Consider the following 17,715-nt stretch of genomic DNA (forward strand, 5'->3'; position numbering starts at 1 on the left):
TAATATTGGTGCTTAAGCAAATATTTTTGGAACACCAATAGAATATTTTTTGACTACGAGGAGTACTAGTAGTACTGGACTATACTTTTAACCAGTCGGTTTTTTTTAAATAAGTAATTAGTACATAAGTGAACAGCAAACGACTATCTAGTGCTCCTGATGTTACTGGTCCCTGTGGCCAGGGACATCTATAATAATCAACTCCAATTAATAATTTAGGAATACTAGTAGAGGAACCACAGATGCCTTGATGCCGCTGATGATTACGTTACAATACCTCGTAATTTGCCTCGGACTGTCTTTCAAATTATAACACAGCAACTTACTTCCCGTGACGTGGACTTCTGAAGTATTCAATAAAAAAAACAGCAAACATTTGTACTTTTTATTCCCTTAAATCCTAATTACCAACTAAGAAAACAATAAACTCTAGGATACCAACTAAATAAATAACAAAGCAGTAGTTCTTGAACACATCGCTAGGCGTACTTGTTGCCGACGTGGTGTCGGACTCCCCACTTGTAGTTTGCGTTCTTGTCTGTCTTGACGAATGTGTGGACGGGGCCGGTGACTCCACTCGCGTCCTTCGCGTGGTCATCGTAGTCCTCGTGATCGCGCTTCGGCCGCTGCCACTTGGGCTCTTCTTCTCTCACTGGAACTAGACAAGGTAAGAGTTAGTTTAAATGTCTTTCAATTCTCATTACATTTATGAGGACCACATACACACAACGTTTGGATAGATTCCAAATCGTTCGATATTCGATTCTGTAGACTCTTCTTCGTCAATCCGTTTCTTTTTATTATTATTATTATTATTTTTTATAATGTAAGAGTAGCAGACGAGCATGCAGTCCACCTGATGGTAAGTGGCTACTGCCGCCCGTGGACATCTGTAATCAACCCCAGATAAGATAAGATATTCCTACCTGAGGTCGGCCACAGATGCGCCGCTACCCCAGAGGACTAAGCTGGAACGCCTCGGAAAAGTCTGTCTCCCTGTTTCTGTCCTAATCGTGGACACGGGTCTTCTCTCAGAGTTTTAATAGACTTCACACATGCTTAATAACTCTTTTTACGCTGTTAGAGCAAGTGAAAAATTTGAGTTGCGTACCTGGAATCCGAACCTAGGACCCTTCGATAGAAAGACCGGACGTAAGTAGGTTGTCGAACTCTGGGTTTTAAAAGTGGATTCTTTAACCAATATAAAAGGCTCTAAATTAAACTTTAGTAACATACACGCACATACTTATGATACATTTTAGATACGACTCTTAAGTGTTATTTCCTATGAATTTCTCACATGCCCATGGGAAGCAGTGACAATTTAACCTTATGTAACTACCTAATGTTAATGACATTTATTACCACATTTACATACAAAGGAATACAATACACCACCCACAAAAACAAAACTAAATTGGTATGTAACTATTTTAAGGTTAAGTTAAGCTATCCGAATTATTATTTGAGTTATTGATTGTTTAAATTACCGATATTACATTTAGTAAATCAGGCAATACTCAGGCACGCACCTCGAAAACATCGCGAGAAAACCTGCATACCTTAGAGATCTTAAAAATTCTCAAAGAAATGTGAAGTCTACTAATACGCACTTGGCCGCATACGTAATAGCGCGGTGGACTATGGCCTGATCCTTTTCATTCTGAGAGGAGACCCGTACCTAGCAGTGGGTCAGTTATGTGTTGTTGACACATGAAGGTTAGGTTTGGTTGGGTTAAGATTATTTTTCTGATAAATTAGAACCTGACTGTTGTTTAGTTACTTCGGGGTAAAGTATACAATATTTTTACGCATAAAATATTGTATATTAGTAAAGATATCTGTTGAAAAAAAGACTTACTTGGTATCCTATGATGACGAGGGTCAGGTGCGTATCTGGTGACTCTTAGTGGCGGGTGGCGTGCTCTGTGCACTGGGTAGAATGGGCCAGACCACGCTGACACCGTCAGTAGTGTGCATGCTAGAATTATCTGTAAGGAAAGCAAAATGTAGTTGTGACTATAAAAATAATTAAATTGGTCAAAAGTAGGAGAGGGAAAACGAAAGAAAATGTGTAAATAACATTGTTAATTATGATTATGAAAAGTTAAAATAATGAAAAGAAAGAGATAGAGGTAGAAGAGGAGAATCAAAAGAACTAAGGAATAAATATAAATTGGTACTTTAAGTGTTTTCAAAGCGAACTCCAAATTCATACTCTACATTTATTCCTTGGCGTGCAATATTATGTTAAGAATTTAATTTCTATCGAGAAATAAATTATTTTTCATTCCGAAGAAGCCTGTAAACTCTGAAATTCAACATATAAAATCACTCTTCGTAAATTCTCATTATTTTTGAGTGAATCTCATCAAAATCGGTCCAGCCGTTTCTAAGACTATCCCTAAAATCATATTTGTGTTTTACTACAGACCAATAAAGTATTATAAGTCACTTACTCATACATAAAAAGTCGTTCTGAACAGAGAAAATAAATTTATGTCAACACATATCAATTAAAACCAGTTTACCTGATTAACTTGCCCAAGATGTTGTATAATGGAATGAAAAATTATAACTACCGTTTGTTACTTGTGCCTATTTGATACACTTCGGTTATGTAAATCTGTTATATAATTTAATAAGAGTTGCAGATCAATGATCTATTATGCTTAGCACTAAGGAGTAATGGACCGTATGATTATGATGTATTACAATTAGTTGCCCATAAGATTTTAATTGTTTTTATTTACGTAAAGCTTGATTTGCTTAATTTTTGCTGAACATATTACATTAAAAAGACATGTTGAGTCCTACATGTTAATGAAATAAATTAATAATGGCCTCATTAATGGTTTAAAAAATTTAAAACAAATCTCACGATAATGTTAAAGATATCAAAAATATACACAACTATGATGAAGAGAGGAAAAGGACTTATTCTAGCTAAATAGAGAACAGCAATAATTTCAAAAACTGATTTTTTGTAAAACATAACTAAGAACCTTTCCAATAGATGCTTTATTTTATTTAGTTACATTCAATGACATTTTCCAACTTTACTCGTAAATGTAGCACTTAATCATTTTAAACGTGTGTGAATGCGTTGGTAAAATTCCCGATAGGTAAGGTACATAGATTCCAGCAATGTCTAGATAGCTAACTGCATTCCGACTACCTAAAGGTTGGTAGATAGGAAATATTTCTTAGACTTCGCTACGGGTTTGACCGGGTTTTTTCCATTTCATTTCGTGAACTAACGTCCTTTATTTATAATCAATCCTTTGTTTTGTGTAACAAAGATCGAAATTTGACATTTTCTTCATACGCCCCATGTTAATAATCCATGTAGGTATCAAATGCTTAGTTTACCAAAGATCAATACTTGACAATTCTTTCATACTAGAAATTGTCAAATTTCGATCGATGGTTGCAAAATTTAGATAGATAGAGTATTAATAACGGGCGTGAATCGCTATTCGTAATATTAACCTTGATTATAATTTAGATAATTACTCTTAGACATGTTAATTTTATTTTTAAATGTGCATTTAGGTATGATCTTCAGACATGTTATGGAATATATTTTATACCAATAACCTAATGCATAATAATTAAATTTAAATAATACTTTTAAGTAATAGCTACGATTTGCAAAATTACTAATTACAATTACAATTTGAGTATGACTATTGAGTAATTGAGATATACAAAGTGGGGGTAAGTAGGTAAGTATTACATACTAATATTTATACGGGCAATATTTATTAGGCTGTACCGAATTCTATACTCTTATTAATAGTTGTCAACTTTTACCATAAGCATACATACACACTAGACCACAGCATCGCAAGCCGCCGTGACAGAACATTAATATTTATTTACCTAATTTAAAATACACTTACCAAAGCGTGGCAATCCATATCGGTTTTTCGCGACACCAATAGCCCGCACGATGTCAATCTGGCTTTATAAGCTACAAAGAAAACGTTTTTAAGCACTTTCTACTCGGCGATTTTACGCTTCGCCGCGTAGATTCGGTTCAGATGATACGACACAATAGACTCTTCCGTTTGGGTTAGATATGCGGGATGTACTAAAAAATAAGTTTACAAGTAGGTACTTAGTCCTAGAAAAAGTTTGCTAAAGCACAAAGTTTAAAGTCTTTTTTACCTGACTAGGGAGGGTAATGTATGTCTTATTCTTTGGCATGCCCTGCAACCCTAATGGCTAGACGGATTTTAACATATGAGGAGCCATATATGTAAATTTGGGGAAGTGACGTAGCCTATCACTACTACTATTTTTAAGAAGACGAGGTTTTCTTTTTTAATAAAACTCTTTACCTTTGTAGTATAGAAGCAAAAGTCCACAAGATCGTAAATGGATACTGCCGACCGTGGGTAGGTACTGTAGTCAATCCAGACAAGATTTGGTTTCTACCTGAGATCGGCCTCAGATGTATGCAACTTTTTAAGATCTAGTTGAAGTACTTCGGATAAGTACGTTTCCCTTAGGTACAATAGCTGAAATAGGTGTAGCGAACCACAGAGGGTCCTACCAACTTCAAAATAACTCGTGGGGGACATTTTTCTACCTCATGCCCTATCTGTCGCTACTAAAAAGGAATGTCTTTGCTCTAAATTCAACTTCTTAGATCTCTGATTACTACGAAAGGTTAGATAGTGGGCTAAAATTAGGTAGTAGTAATCAATCTGATAACTTAGAGATTGTTTCAGCCACCTTGTAACATTTAAAACATAACAGACCTTCAGTAAGATTAATAAAGATCGCATAATAATAATAAAATAAAACGAAGTTTACTTCGCGACCTTTAAAATGCCACCTACTTTATTGTTTATTCTGTTCTTGTGCTTAAGGTATTTCAGTTTGTTTACATTTTCAATCGATCTAGATCACGGTACTTAATATTAGGTAGTAGTTTAGTATTGTACCTATTATATAAAAGGTGGTAGAACTATTTTACTTTTTTGGCTGCGCTGGGGTCATACGGTACATACGGTTATTTTTAATTTATAAATAATATTGTTAAGAGCAAGTCGAATTTAAAGTATGTGGTAAGGCAGACGTTAAGATGAAAAGGTTTAAGTGGTAGAACCATCTGTTTTCAACTCCGGCGGCACCACCGCCACACCTATTACTGCACAATAACAGCAATGTTAAGAGCTGGTGTGATTGGAAGGTTGTGGTAAGGGAGACATGGTTTCAAGCATTCCAGCTTAGTCCTCAGGGGTAGAAATCTATAGTTGTTTGGAGGTGATTACAGTTGCCTATGCTGGTCTGCTAGTACGCCAAAAAAGAAAAACAAAAGTAGGTACATAATAATCGGTATTAAACTCAAGCAGACAAAGAACATAGATCTATAACTTTTTTGGAAATAAACACAACAAACCTTTAAATATTAACATATTTTTCATGTAGATTGAAACTACACTTTCAAAAATAACCTTTTTAGTTTGAGATTTGTTATCTTAAAAACACGCAGCATCTTACTTCATAATTTACCTGAATAAGGCATTACAGTGGTAACACACTTAAATTGTATATTCTTGAAATTAGTGCAATTTCTTACTCAATCTTTCCACATTTCTCATTTTATCTGCCACTTGATAATAAAACTTAATTTACGTCGCTTTTAAAGTATCGTTGCGACATAATAAGTAATTTAAGTTTCAATATTTGGGATAGTAACAGTGTTTAAACAAAATAAGGGTCTGTACTCAATGTGGTTCAATCTCAAAGATCGAGATAAGCTTTGGTTGCGATCTAAAGTGTAAGATATTTTAAGTGTTAAAAAGTTGAATTTTCTGCTTAACATGATTATTAGTTTAGACATCGTTGTAAATACTATTTATAGCCGTGCACAGTCACGCAAATATGCGCATGCGGTTTTTGTTATCTTTACCGAGGCATTTCTCTGGTTAGAAGTAAACTCTCGTAGTCTCCCAAATCCGTTTATTACTTTATGAACTTAAGAAATATATAATAAGAATAATATTTAAACAATGAATAATAATTTGTGAAGAATGTTTCATAAAAAGTTTGGTATTTTGATAACTAGCAATTACTTTAACGATGAAAAGCCTTGCTAAAAAAATATAGCCCATAGTTTCTAACATAATTTAGAGGAATCCAATGACACCTCATATGTTTAAATTCCTCAAGTCGATAGAGTTGAAGGGCATGCCAGTGTATATCTTAAATTTGATTTGTCCCTGTAGCCCTGGGAGCAGAATAGGTCTATAGTATCCAGGTCTGTCATAAGAGGTGACTAAAAGGGGGTTGCGGGCTAGAGTAAGAGTTTACTGCGGTAAAATGCTCCCTATGGCGTCGTATACCTTTTCAAGGTTTCCCCCTCGTAAACAAAAAAAAGAATATCTCACATTTACCGAATTCAAACAATCAGGTTTCTTATGTCCAATGATAAAATTAGTGCCTACAGTGGGAATTGACCTTAACTCGTTTTGTGAACTACTGAAATGAACACAATGCGTTATTGCAAATATTGCATGCAATTTTTAATTTATATATTTTAAAAAGTTATACCATTTATTAAGTTATTTATAAATGGACATGTAGGTTTCATGACATTAGCTTCAGAGATTCTTACTGAAAAAATATGTGATAGTCCAATTAAATTTCTATATTTCCAAATTACATAAATATTAAGTAGTACGGTTATAAAGTAAAGATTTAAGGTTAAAACTTGCCTATAAAGAAGCAACTATGCAAAAAATTACAACTAAAATTAACATAACAATATTCTGAGTACTTGTCTCTTCTTTGAATAAAACATATTTGGGCCATAGTGCACCATGCTGGCCAAGTGCTGTTTGGTAAATTTGCACACGCACCGTTGAGATTTTTCTTAAAACTGTCAGGCATACAGCGTCCAGGTTTCCTCACGATGTTTTCATTTAATTCTCTAAGCAAGTGTTATTTAATTTGCAATAAGTATGCACAAAATTTGAAAAATCAGACGTCTCAGAGAGAAAAATCAGAGCCTAATTCGATCCTCAGACCCCCGATCGAGCCGCCGATTTTCTACCACTGCATTATTCATTTATTTATAACGTTGGATTTATAACGTCAGATTTATAATAACGTTGAATTTATAACGCCAAAAGCTTAACGCCTAGAGACATTGACCTCGTTCGTATCAGCCAGTGCTTATATCATTTCTATAACGTGACTGGCTTCAAATACAACTGGGTCATGACTTACGCTTTGTTTTATTAGCCGAATTCAAAATGAATTTGATTTAGTATTTAATTGTATTGCAATAGTGATCTGTCTACTATTTATAGTTGTGTACGTTATGTTTTAAATGTATGCATTATGCAATAAGCTAAGTATTGTTAGTACTATATTAGTTTTGTTATTATTAATATGCAAATAAAACAACGTATTAATTTTATTACTTTATTTTGATTTCATTAAAAAAATATTTGACATTATTGTGTTGAGATTGACGGATGGAAATAAAATATGTGTGCCTGTTCGTATGTTTCAGTTCCTTACAGGTTTTAAAAGTAATTAGTGTATTAGAATTAAATTCATTTATTAAAGTTAACTTAACTGCGAAGGAAACTCGCCCGAAAATCTGTGAGTTCTCCATAAAGTGGTTGGTGGATTAAAGTAAAAACAAAAGGTTCAAAGCTCTTTTAAATTGTCGAAACGAAATTGTCGAATAGATCATACTTATACCAGAGTTAAACAAAAGTTACAGAAAAGTAAGTTTAGAGGAAGGAAATATTCGCTTCTATAGACCAGTAATTGTCAGTAAACTTTAATACTTTACAGTTAAATTCTACATAACTAGAAAACCGCCAGTATAAAGTTCAAGTCTAAAACAAGGCAACTTCAGATTAGACTTCGATACAGTATAAAATATTAGACAGTCCAAGTCTATAAAGAAAGGCGGGTGAGGTACAGTCGAGCAGAAATAAAACACATTTTAATTACAATAGTACGAGCTCGCACTTGCCTTTCTCTAACAAATTGCGTCGTATTTTTGTTATTGGTATCGTGATTGTAATCGTCCACGTGGATATTAAGGAAATGAAGGTACACTTACGCACAAAAGGGAATATTGTACAGAGTTAGTAATATGTAGACCACTATATGGTTGCTGAGTCATGACCTGTTGGGAGCTTCGTGCGTACTGCACAATATCATTTTTAGGAACTAAAATAGTGGTAAGGTGTGGCTTGCGCATGCATTAAAATATAGATAGGTACTTATACCTTAGATCATCTTGGTTTACCTATTGGCATTCGACATGCCTATTTTTTCATGTATATCTACAATCTATATCTCTCAATCTTCGTTAGTTTATTTAGAATATTTCATAAGATGTACTAAAATACTACATGATTTAGAGCGCTCTCATTCATTTCTCAAGGAGTTTCAGGTAATATGTACCTATATTTGAAGTAAACATTAAAAAAAAAAGAATTTATTTAGAGCTGCGTGATTATAATAGATGATGTCGACATCTCTGTTTTTGTTTCATTACAAATTGTAAAGTCTGCTGATTCCATTACCAATTTAAAATACGTCTATTATTCTAAAAACAAAATCTAGTACGCAATTTGCGTATTGATAGCCTGTTTAGTGCTTAAACTTTTTGTAACAATTAAACTTTTGGCCCTGACTGTACCAGCTGACATACTTTCACGCTGACTGAGTACATTTCACAAGAGTTTATTGTCTGTTCTGGCTTAATTTATACCGTAGCCTGTGTGAAAGCAGCCTTAGGTACCTTCCGTTTCAACCTCCGGATGTTTGCGTTCAACCGTACTATCTCTCATTGTCAATCACAATGGTAGTACATTGATTTATTAAAATGAACGTATTGTTTAACACATAATTTATTGGAATGTACCTCCAATTTAAATCAATTTACGTGAATCAATACAGTGATCGACAAATGTTTATGGATGACATGACCATTTACCATCAGTGTTCAAAAGAAATCCTGTTAAGGGCATCTCGAGCTCCGTTAACATTTTTAAAAACATGTTCTTTTGCTAAAGATCCAACAGAGGCGCTACATGCAACTGACATTTAAACTGGATCTCATTTACTATTTCCAATATAAGTTAGAAATATTTCCCAAAAAGAAAACAATAAACACATTTACACTGGAGCAGAATACAGCTGTATCTTGTTGAAAAAACTCTATGTTAAAGTTCTTACATGCGGATTTTCGAAGAAATTCAAGTAGGAGACTAGCAGGCAATCCATCTAACATTGCCGAAATAACCAGCTCTGAAATATAATTAATCAAATGTCTGTGTTCTGCGATGTTATTAGTCTAAAACCGTACAAAAGTATTTCTACTTGCGGTTGACCATAGGTGCATTGCTGCCACCTAAGGGGAGTTAGCACACCTCGTGTAGGTAGCCTTACCACAATTTCTACCTTTTTTTTATAATACTAGAGTAGCAGACGAGCAAGCAGTCCACCTGATGATACCCATGGTTGACATTACAAACGCCGCTACCCCTGAGGACTAAGCTGAAAATTCTCGAAAAATTATGTCTCTCCTACCACACCTCTCAAACGACAAGACAGCAGCGTTGAACACTACTGTTAATAGGCAGAAATAGGTGTGGCAGTGGTACCGCCGGAGTCGAACAACAAGAGTTCTACCACTTTTAAACAACCTAACAGCGCCTTGTCATTAAAAGAGACATTAAAAGAGACAGAGACCAGACATTCAAATATACGTCTTATTACGTCACATTACATAAACTGTCATTACACGGGCCGCTTCCGATCCGTGATTAGTCTACGATACCGTTTAGTCCGCACCGCTCCATTTGTTTTCAATCGGTGTTACGTAAAATATTGCTAAATATAATGCTAAAGGCCCACTTGCTACGATGATTTGTTACTTAACCGTGTTATTGACGGTATTTGTTAGGTTTAGCGTTGTTTACGTAGGTCTGGTCATGGCCTTAAATGAGGTTATCATTTAAAAAAATACCGTCTTAAAAAGTAAGAATAGGTACATTTTTTAATATAGAAATAACGAACTTCTAGGTGGACAATACCTGTCACCTGATGGTAAATGGTCACTTTCGCCTTCCCCAGGTGGGAGCAGAGGCCTGCCCGCCTACCCGAGTTTATATGCCTCGTATAACGCCCGTAATTAAAAAGCAATCCGACTCAAATCACTTTGACCGACGAAAGATCAAAATTTCTAATAGGAAATTAAAACTAATTAAAACGGGCATAAGCACGAGTATATCTCGCTTATCACACCCGTCAAACCAGAACACAGCAGAAAAAGCATCATAGCAGAGCAATAGTCACAAATAGATGTGGTAGCGGCGCCTCCAAAGTAGAACCACGGAGGACTCTACCACCTTTATAATAAGTAATAACAAACGTACAACTTTCACATACATTATTGTTGTCCTATAGGTAGACTTATTAGGATCGAAATGGTTTATAAAGTAAATTAGATACTTATAAAAATCCAACTAAGTAGTAGTTGATCGTATTTTTTGCTAATTCTCTATTTAAAAACCATATTTCCAATTACAAAGCCTTAGTAACTTATATTTTAAGTATATTAAAGATGAGTATTCGTAAAACATCAACTACCCTATTTTTTCATTTGTATCATCTTCCACTCAAAAACTAAGATTCATAGCAGATTTTAAATCATCCGCCTGTACTTCCGCAAAGCAACTGAAGTCATTGCCTATTTGTTATTTTGTTCCCCTACGAACCGAGCTTCACTGGCTCGGTAATTGATAAAAATAATGTAAGAAGGAAATCCGATCATAATGCTATCATTCACCTCCAACTGCCCGTCTCTATAAATGAACTAGCCACTACAGTTTTCACTCACCCACTGTCAATACTTCAAGATGTCACAACGTCTCTACGACACGACGGTATCATTATCATTAATAGTAGCTGTAGAATTTATCATTAATTTAGTTTATCATTAAACTTGAATAACATAAAATAACTGGAAAGTGCAAATGAAATTGTGATTTGAAGTGAAAGTGCTATTCTAATTTTACTTTCAGTGTCCATTCAGAAATGTTACGGTTTTTTACAAAAAACAGTATTAACCGCTGCATTCGATGCAATGTAAACGGTCTTGTCGTTATTACCGATGTTTTTCAATTCAGATTTTGTTAATGTGCATTTAAGCTCAGTTATTGTGATATGTAATAAATTTGTTATATTAAAAACAGTTATACCAATAAGATTTATTATGCGTGAACAGAAGAACTAACGTAAAATTTAAATTCGAGAAATCTTGTCATCATTGTATTCGGTCCAATTTTACTTCTTTTAAATTAAATATTAATAATGAAAAAAACTTTAACATGAACAAAAGGAGGTACTAGGTAGAACAATTAACATTAACCACTTCTTTCAAACTTTAATTTATGTCCATAGTTTTTAATGATATCTCTATTAAACCAAACACATAATTTTCCTATGATTTTGTTTCCACTTACTCATCATTTTAATCAAAATTGTCTATGATTCGTGTCTAATTACGTGCACTCTTAATGATTATTAGACAGTATTACTTTAACAAATACGTTATTTGAGTAATTTATAATTCTATTAACTGTTCCAGAAATGGCTTTGGTGTTTCCTGGTTATATATTCTGGCCCAGTGTTGAGTCCAGTAAGATGTGTGACGGTCCGGAGTCCTCCAAGCAACCCGTCTACGATTGAAGCTCAAGCCAAATTTTTCCAGTAAGAATATTCACTCTAATTCATTCTTATCTCTGCATAACACCGCTTAATGAAATGTTTGTGTGTGATAAAATTGCAATAGTTGTGTAAAGGTAACCTTGATACTTAAAACGCAATGCATTCAAATTTTAATTATTGTTTCAATTTTAAGCTGACATCTATTGACAAAATTGATTGCGGCCTGCATTGGCTTGTCCTCGATTACCATCGAGGCTGATTGAAATCCAAAAGTGAATAGGTAAAATTTGCTTTATAGGGATTTTTTCTCGGTACAGTTGAGTCCGTACAAGATAGAGTTCGGTCACGTTTGCGAGGATCCGAACACTTGGGAGCAGCGCTATGAGAAGAAAGATTTTAAGAATCACAGGGACATGGGAAAAGTAACGATTGTTTTTTATCTCGCTTTGTCTTCTAACTTCTTTGTGTTTCTTTCTCTGTCGCGCTTGGCTTGGCTTGGCTGAAGGTATAGACACTTCCCGTCAGCGGAGGACTACGATCAGGGACATCGGTTGGGCAGCGACCGCCACTTCACAGAAAGGCATGAGCACGCGAGACCAGCTACTGGACTGTTCTCTGCGAAAGTACGCTGCTTCTGCTTTTATTTTAACTACATCATCATTTTAACACATACTCATCTTTATGTTTACCACTAATTTTTTCCTGAATGTCTTTAATGATTGAGTAGGCTTAAAAATATTCAGTTAGTCGGTCTGCCCCGAAAAACACACGTGAGCTAAACCGTTGAATTTTACAGACCCTAACTTTTTAAATTTTCTTAATTTATTTTCTTTACTAACAATATTTGAATACTTCTTCTTTTTAAATAACCCTTGGGGATACTTGAATCGTAATAGTACATTACACTCGTTTGTCATCGAATATAAAGAGTTTTTAAATAATGTACACTATGTGAACTTCATTTCAATGATAATTCAATGATAAGTATTCGTTGAGCAAATAATTTCTATAAGCTTTTAATGTGCTTAGCTTCGTCCTTTTTACAGCGATTCTTTTATGTGCTTAAGTATTAAAACAACCATTTGTTTACATAAACACGAGTTTTTAAATAAACATACACTATCTTAAATTTTATATTAATGATAACTATGAATACATCTGGATATATAAGAAGCCAATTATTTAATGAAAGCGTTTAAATAACTTTCTCCGTTGCTTAATCTATTTTTTCAGCGACTTCTTTATGTGCTTTGAATATTTAAACAACTTCTATGGTCTTACTCCTAATACTAACGTAAACACGTGATTTTAATTAACTTTGAAACTGTCGTTATTTGTGTCTATCGATTATAATAATAATACTGTATCAATCCTAGGTTCGCTGGGGCGATAAGAAAGGAGGGTATGGTGAACATTACTGGGACTTGAACCATGCTGGTTACGCTGGAGATCATGGGAATGACGGTTACGACGATGATGGAAGGTATCACGAACGGAACTCCGGAGATGCGTATGATCAACCAAGTGAACAAGCTCCAAATTATGAAACCGCTAACTATGATTCAGAAAAAGAAACTGAACAAGAAGATACTGGTAGAGAGAAGCGAGCGCCTAAGAGAATCAGAATAGAAAGAGCACAAGAGAAAGAAGAATCCAATGAGGAAGATAAACGTCAGACTAGACGACGACCAGCTCGTAAGCAAAAAGAGCAGAAGGAAGATGTAAACGATGATAATGAGGAAGAAGAGAATACGAAACAAGAAGTTTACAGTAAGCCGTCCAAACAACGACGTCCTCAAAAACAGCACCAATATGACACAGACACCCATAAATCCACAAAAGAAAAAAATCACGTAGTCCTAGTTGTCGACGAGAAAGAGAAGGAAGAAAAACCTGCGCAGTACGTTTCGAGACAGCCAGAAGCCAAAGTATTTGTACCTTATGAAGGCGGAGCGGGAGTTAGACAACACTATCAAGCAGAGGCCAGTGCATCTGCCTCAGTTCCTAGGCTCTTCCTAGAACCGGCCACAGGACATGTTGTAGATCGGGCTACGGGGCAAGCATATGTTTTACAACCAATCATTCGCAACCCCTCTTATAGTTAAATATTAGACGTAGTTATTTATGTTAAGAGAACTGTTATTTATTTAATGTTATAGGGTAACTCGACTGGAAATAATAAACTCTTGAAAAAAAACGTGTTTTCTATATCCAATATCAAAGTACAATTAAACGTAAAAACTCGGGTAAGACAAATTGAAGTCGAAGCACTTTCTTTAATCGTTAGAACTGTGTCAACAGAAGCATTTTAATTGTTTATTTTTTGTATTTCACTTATTTTGCGTCTTTGCGCGATCAATTTAACCATTATATTAATCGTAATGTAAATATTATTATAAATAGTAGCAAAGATCATAATTAAATTTACTTAATCCACAGGAGCAGCAATTTTAGCTAAGTATTTTATAAATTTAATATCTGCACAGAAAAATCTAGCAAAATAGTAGGCAAACTTTAAGATTAACTAAAATACTTAATGGTCATGAACTATCATCCGTCTACCAATCCGTCTATTGTCTACCAATCATTACTAAATGATTAGTAAAAATAAAATAAATTCATATAATGTAAATCAAAGATGTTATTGACTCTATCATAAACGTATAAACTTTATATATAAAATCAAACTTAGAAATCTTCACGTAGACATAATCACAAACCACAAACTACTCTATACTTTGTAGCATGATTTAATGGCTTATTACTATTAGTAGAAAGTGCGTCTTTAGTTTATACCTGTTTGACTTGCAGGGAAATTGAAGTATTCTAGATTTGAAAATAGGATGATAAAAGCTGTAAGTTCCTAAGTAAATGGATATTTAATCTAACTATAATTGAAAGACTACCTGATGACAGTAGATTTACCTTTTACCAAGGTAGAATCAAGTAAAGTACTTATAATAAGAGCTCTGATTATTTTTTAAGACTACTATGTTACTTATGTATAGTATTTGAGTTTATTGAAAATAAGTCAATATTATAATCTCCATTTAAGTTAAAAATAATAGTAATCTACGATGATCGAAAAAGTATTATCATAGGTTACTAAACTCTTTGGTAATGTTCTTCTTGTCAAATATTCAAGAAATAAAGATGTGTCTGAGCTAAGAAAAGTTGATTTTATTATTTAAAGTATTTCACGATCCTATATTTTAACAGAATTATTTATTATAATATATAGATACATGTATACGAAAGTATGACCGTACAAACACTATATCCATAATTACTAAATACTTAATATAATACTTAATAGGTAATACAATCAAGATAATTAAATAAGACAGTGATAGTAATAAGTTTTGCAACAAGGCCAAAGAAATACAGAAAGCAGTTTCAAAAATAATTTCAATACAACATTTATCAATGATCTTACACATGACGAGGGTCAGTATTCAGTAATTACTTTCTCACGTCTCTGAATAAACGTGTATCTTTGTGATCAGCACGAAACAATAGCTTTAGTCTGTTATATGCGGGCGCTTCTACGAGTTTATATTATTATACAAACTTTGCATACTTTGTCCTTAGATGTGTATTATAGTAATTGGTTGATCAGTTATCAGTAAAGGTAATAAAACTAACAATAATTATTAAAGTTGGATAAATAAATGTAAGATTAAATTTGCCCTAGGCTTAATACATACGAATATTAATTGCAATATTGCACAATGTTTAAAGTTGTCAGGTATTTATCTACATACTAAGTACCGTTAATAAAATTCGTAATATGGGTAGAAAATGCTGAATGTATTATTGAATAATTGTGAAATAAGCCCAATCGTTTTTTCACGGTCATCATAATAAAGAAGGGGTCCCAGAATCTCCCCGGGACACCCCAAATGTTTAAACGGGAGCACGCGACTGAGATAAAAAAGATCGGCATGCTGTGTCGCTATTGTTATTTATATTGTGTTTTTGTTTGTATTTTATATTTCATCACCTTTTCTCGATACCTGAATTGTAACCTTGAAGTTTGACACGAATTGAATTGGAGCAAGTTTTCTTTATATTGTTTGTATCAATATTAATATTTACTTTTTGTCTGATTCGATTCGTTGATTGTATTCTTTACAAAAGTATGAATGAGTTTACGTCGTACCTACTTATAGTTGGCAATGGTACCATTAGCGAAATAAAATTAATAATATCAACTTATTTATTATCTTGGAACTGATTTAATACTCAAATGTTACCTATGATCTTTGACGACCCGCCGGCGCGGCCGGGGCGGTCACCATGCCGGTCCCGCGTTCGATCCCCGGCCAGATAGATTTCTAAATGATGAATTTAGATTTTTGTTTTTGGGTCTGGGTGTTTGTGTATTTGTCTCTGTGTGTGTCCATAGCACCTACGATACAGGTAATCCTAGTGTGGGGCTGTGAGTGTAGAAAGCGTATAAAAAAGAAGGAAAAAAATGTTTATAAGGTCAATTAACGCTTCTTCATAGTATGAAAGTCGCATAAAGTTAAGTATTCTTTATACCATAACCATTATTATACCTGCAGTAGGTAAATAGGTATTCTGTCCCTGTAGTTCCGGGACTAGAATAGGGCTACGGTATCCCCTGCCTGTCGTAGGAGGCGACTAAAAGGGGGCTTCCGGGGTTGCGGACGGCAAGAGTGGGAGCTCGAACCGTCCAGCAAGCGACCCCGGGAAGGACGGCGGTATGTGTGGTCGCATACCGTCGTAAACATACATGGTGTGGGAGGAGCGAAGACTGCTCCCCAGGGTAGAGCCCGTTGGGCATCCCGCTTGGAGGGTTCCGGTTGTGTTCCGTTGGAGATCCCGGAGTTCGCCAACAAGCGTTGAGGACGGCCACCGGGGGGGTTTTAGTGCGGTAAAAATCCCACATAAGTTTCCAAAAATAAAGTTTGAAATTTTATTAAAAACATATTTATTTATTTATTTACTCTTTATTGACCATGTTAAAAACAATGTGGTGCAAAAGGCGGACTTAATGCTAATTAGCATTTTTATTATTAGGGATGTGCAGAAAAATTAAAGGCGGTACAACTATACTAAAATATAAATATTAGAAAATATTAGGAACAGATAAGGATTACACCGACACTACACCGAGGACCTCCCGGAAGTCAGCCTGTACGAGATTAGAGGGGCTCTCAAACAGCTTAAAAACAACAAGGCACCGGGAGATGACGGAATCACAACAGAGCTGCTAAAAGCTGGCGGGAATCCCGTACTAGTGGCGCTCCAAAAGTTGTTTGATTCCGTGATCAATAGCGGAACTACCCCGGAAGCGTGGAGCAGAAGCGTAGTGGTACTGTTCTTCAAAAAGGGCGATAAAACCCTACTGAAGAACTACAGGCCCATTGCGCTTCTGAGCCATGTTTATAAGCTCTTTTCGAGGGTCCTCACTAACCGTATTGCACGCAGGCTTGACGACTTTCAGCCTCCCGAACAAGCCGGATTCCGAAAAGGCTACAGCACCATGGACCACATACACACGCTCCGGCAGATTATACAGAAGACCGAGGAGTATAATCTGCCGCTATGTGTTGCCTATGTGGACTATGAGAAAGCCTTCGATTCTATCGAGACCTGGGCGGTGCTGGAGTCCCTTCAGCGATGCCAGATCCACTATAGGTACATCGAGGTGTTGAAGTGTGTATACAAAGCCGCCACCATGTCAGTCCGAGTACACGACCAGAGGACGAACCCTATCCAATTGCAGCGGGGAGTCAGACAAGGCGACGTCGTATCGCCGAAGCTGTTCACCGCTGCGTTGGAAGATGTGTTCAAGCTGATGGAGTGGAAAGGTCTTGGCGTTAACATCAATGGTGAACACCTCACACACCTTCGATTTGCCGATGATATAGTCATCTTGGCAGACTCGCTGAGGGACCTCAGTAAAATGCTAGGAGACCTCAACAGTGCCTCACAACGGGTGGGTCTTAAGATGAACATGGACAAGAC

General features: G+C 35.3%; 2 protein-coding genes across 3 annotated transcripts; one reads left to right on the forward strand and one right to left on the reverse strand.

Moving 5' to 3' along the window:
* Window positions 1-371: 371 nt before the first annotated feature.
* LOC140751067 (uncharacterized) lies at window positions 372-3,968 on the reverse strand. The gene is made up of 3 exons (XM_073084898.1): window positions 3,906-3,968; window positions 1,862-1,991; window positions 372-658 (listed from the first exon to the last, which is right to left on the reverse strand). Exons 1-3 carry the CDS (start codon window positions 3,921-3,923, stop codon window positions 480-482), a joined length of 327 nt encoding a protein of 108 aa, XP_072940999.1. The 5' UTR covers window positions 3,924-3,968; the 3' UTR covers window positions 372-479.
* A 6,893-nt stretch (window positions 3,969-10,861) lies between these two features.
* Window positions 10,862-13,960, forward strand: LOC140751083 (uncharacterized). 2 transcript variants are annotated; one of them, XM_073084915.1, is made up of 4 exons: window positions 10,862-10,934; window positions 11,639-11,760; window positions 12,224-12,341; window positions 13,095-13,960. In XM_073084915.1, the coding sequence occupies exons 1-4, from the start codon at window positions 10,908-10,910 to the stop codon at window positions 13,821-13,823; spliced, it is 996 nt and encodes a 331-aa protein (XP_072941016.1). In that variant the 5' UTR covers window positions 10,862-10,907; the 3' UTR covers window positions 13,824-13,960. The 2 variants fall into 2 exon arrangements, with proteins under 2 accessions (XP_072941016.1, XP_072941015.1); XM_073084914.1 differs by lacking the exon at window positions 12,224-12,341 and adding an exon at window positions 12,017-12,140 and having other exon boundaries at window positions 13,095-13,957.
* The last annotated feature ends 3,755 nt before the right edge of the window (window positions 13,961-17,715 follow it).

This window comes from Epargyreus clarus, unplaced genomic scaffold (assembly GCF_041222505.1).
Source record: "Epargyreus clarus isolate Ecla_fem2 unplaced genomic scaffold, WU_Ecla_fem_2.2 ptg000021l, whole genome shotgun sequence".
NCBI classification, from domain to species: domain Eukaryota; kingdom Metazoa; phylum Arthropoda; class Insecta; order Lepidoptera; family Hesperiidae; genus Epargyreus; species Epargyreus clarus.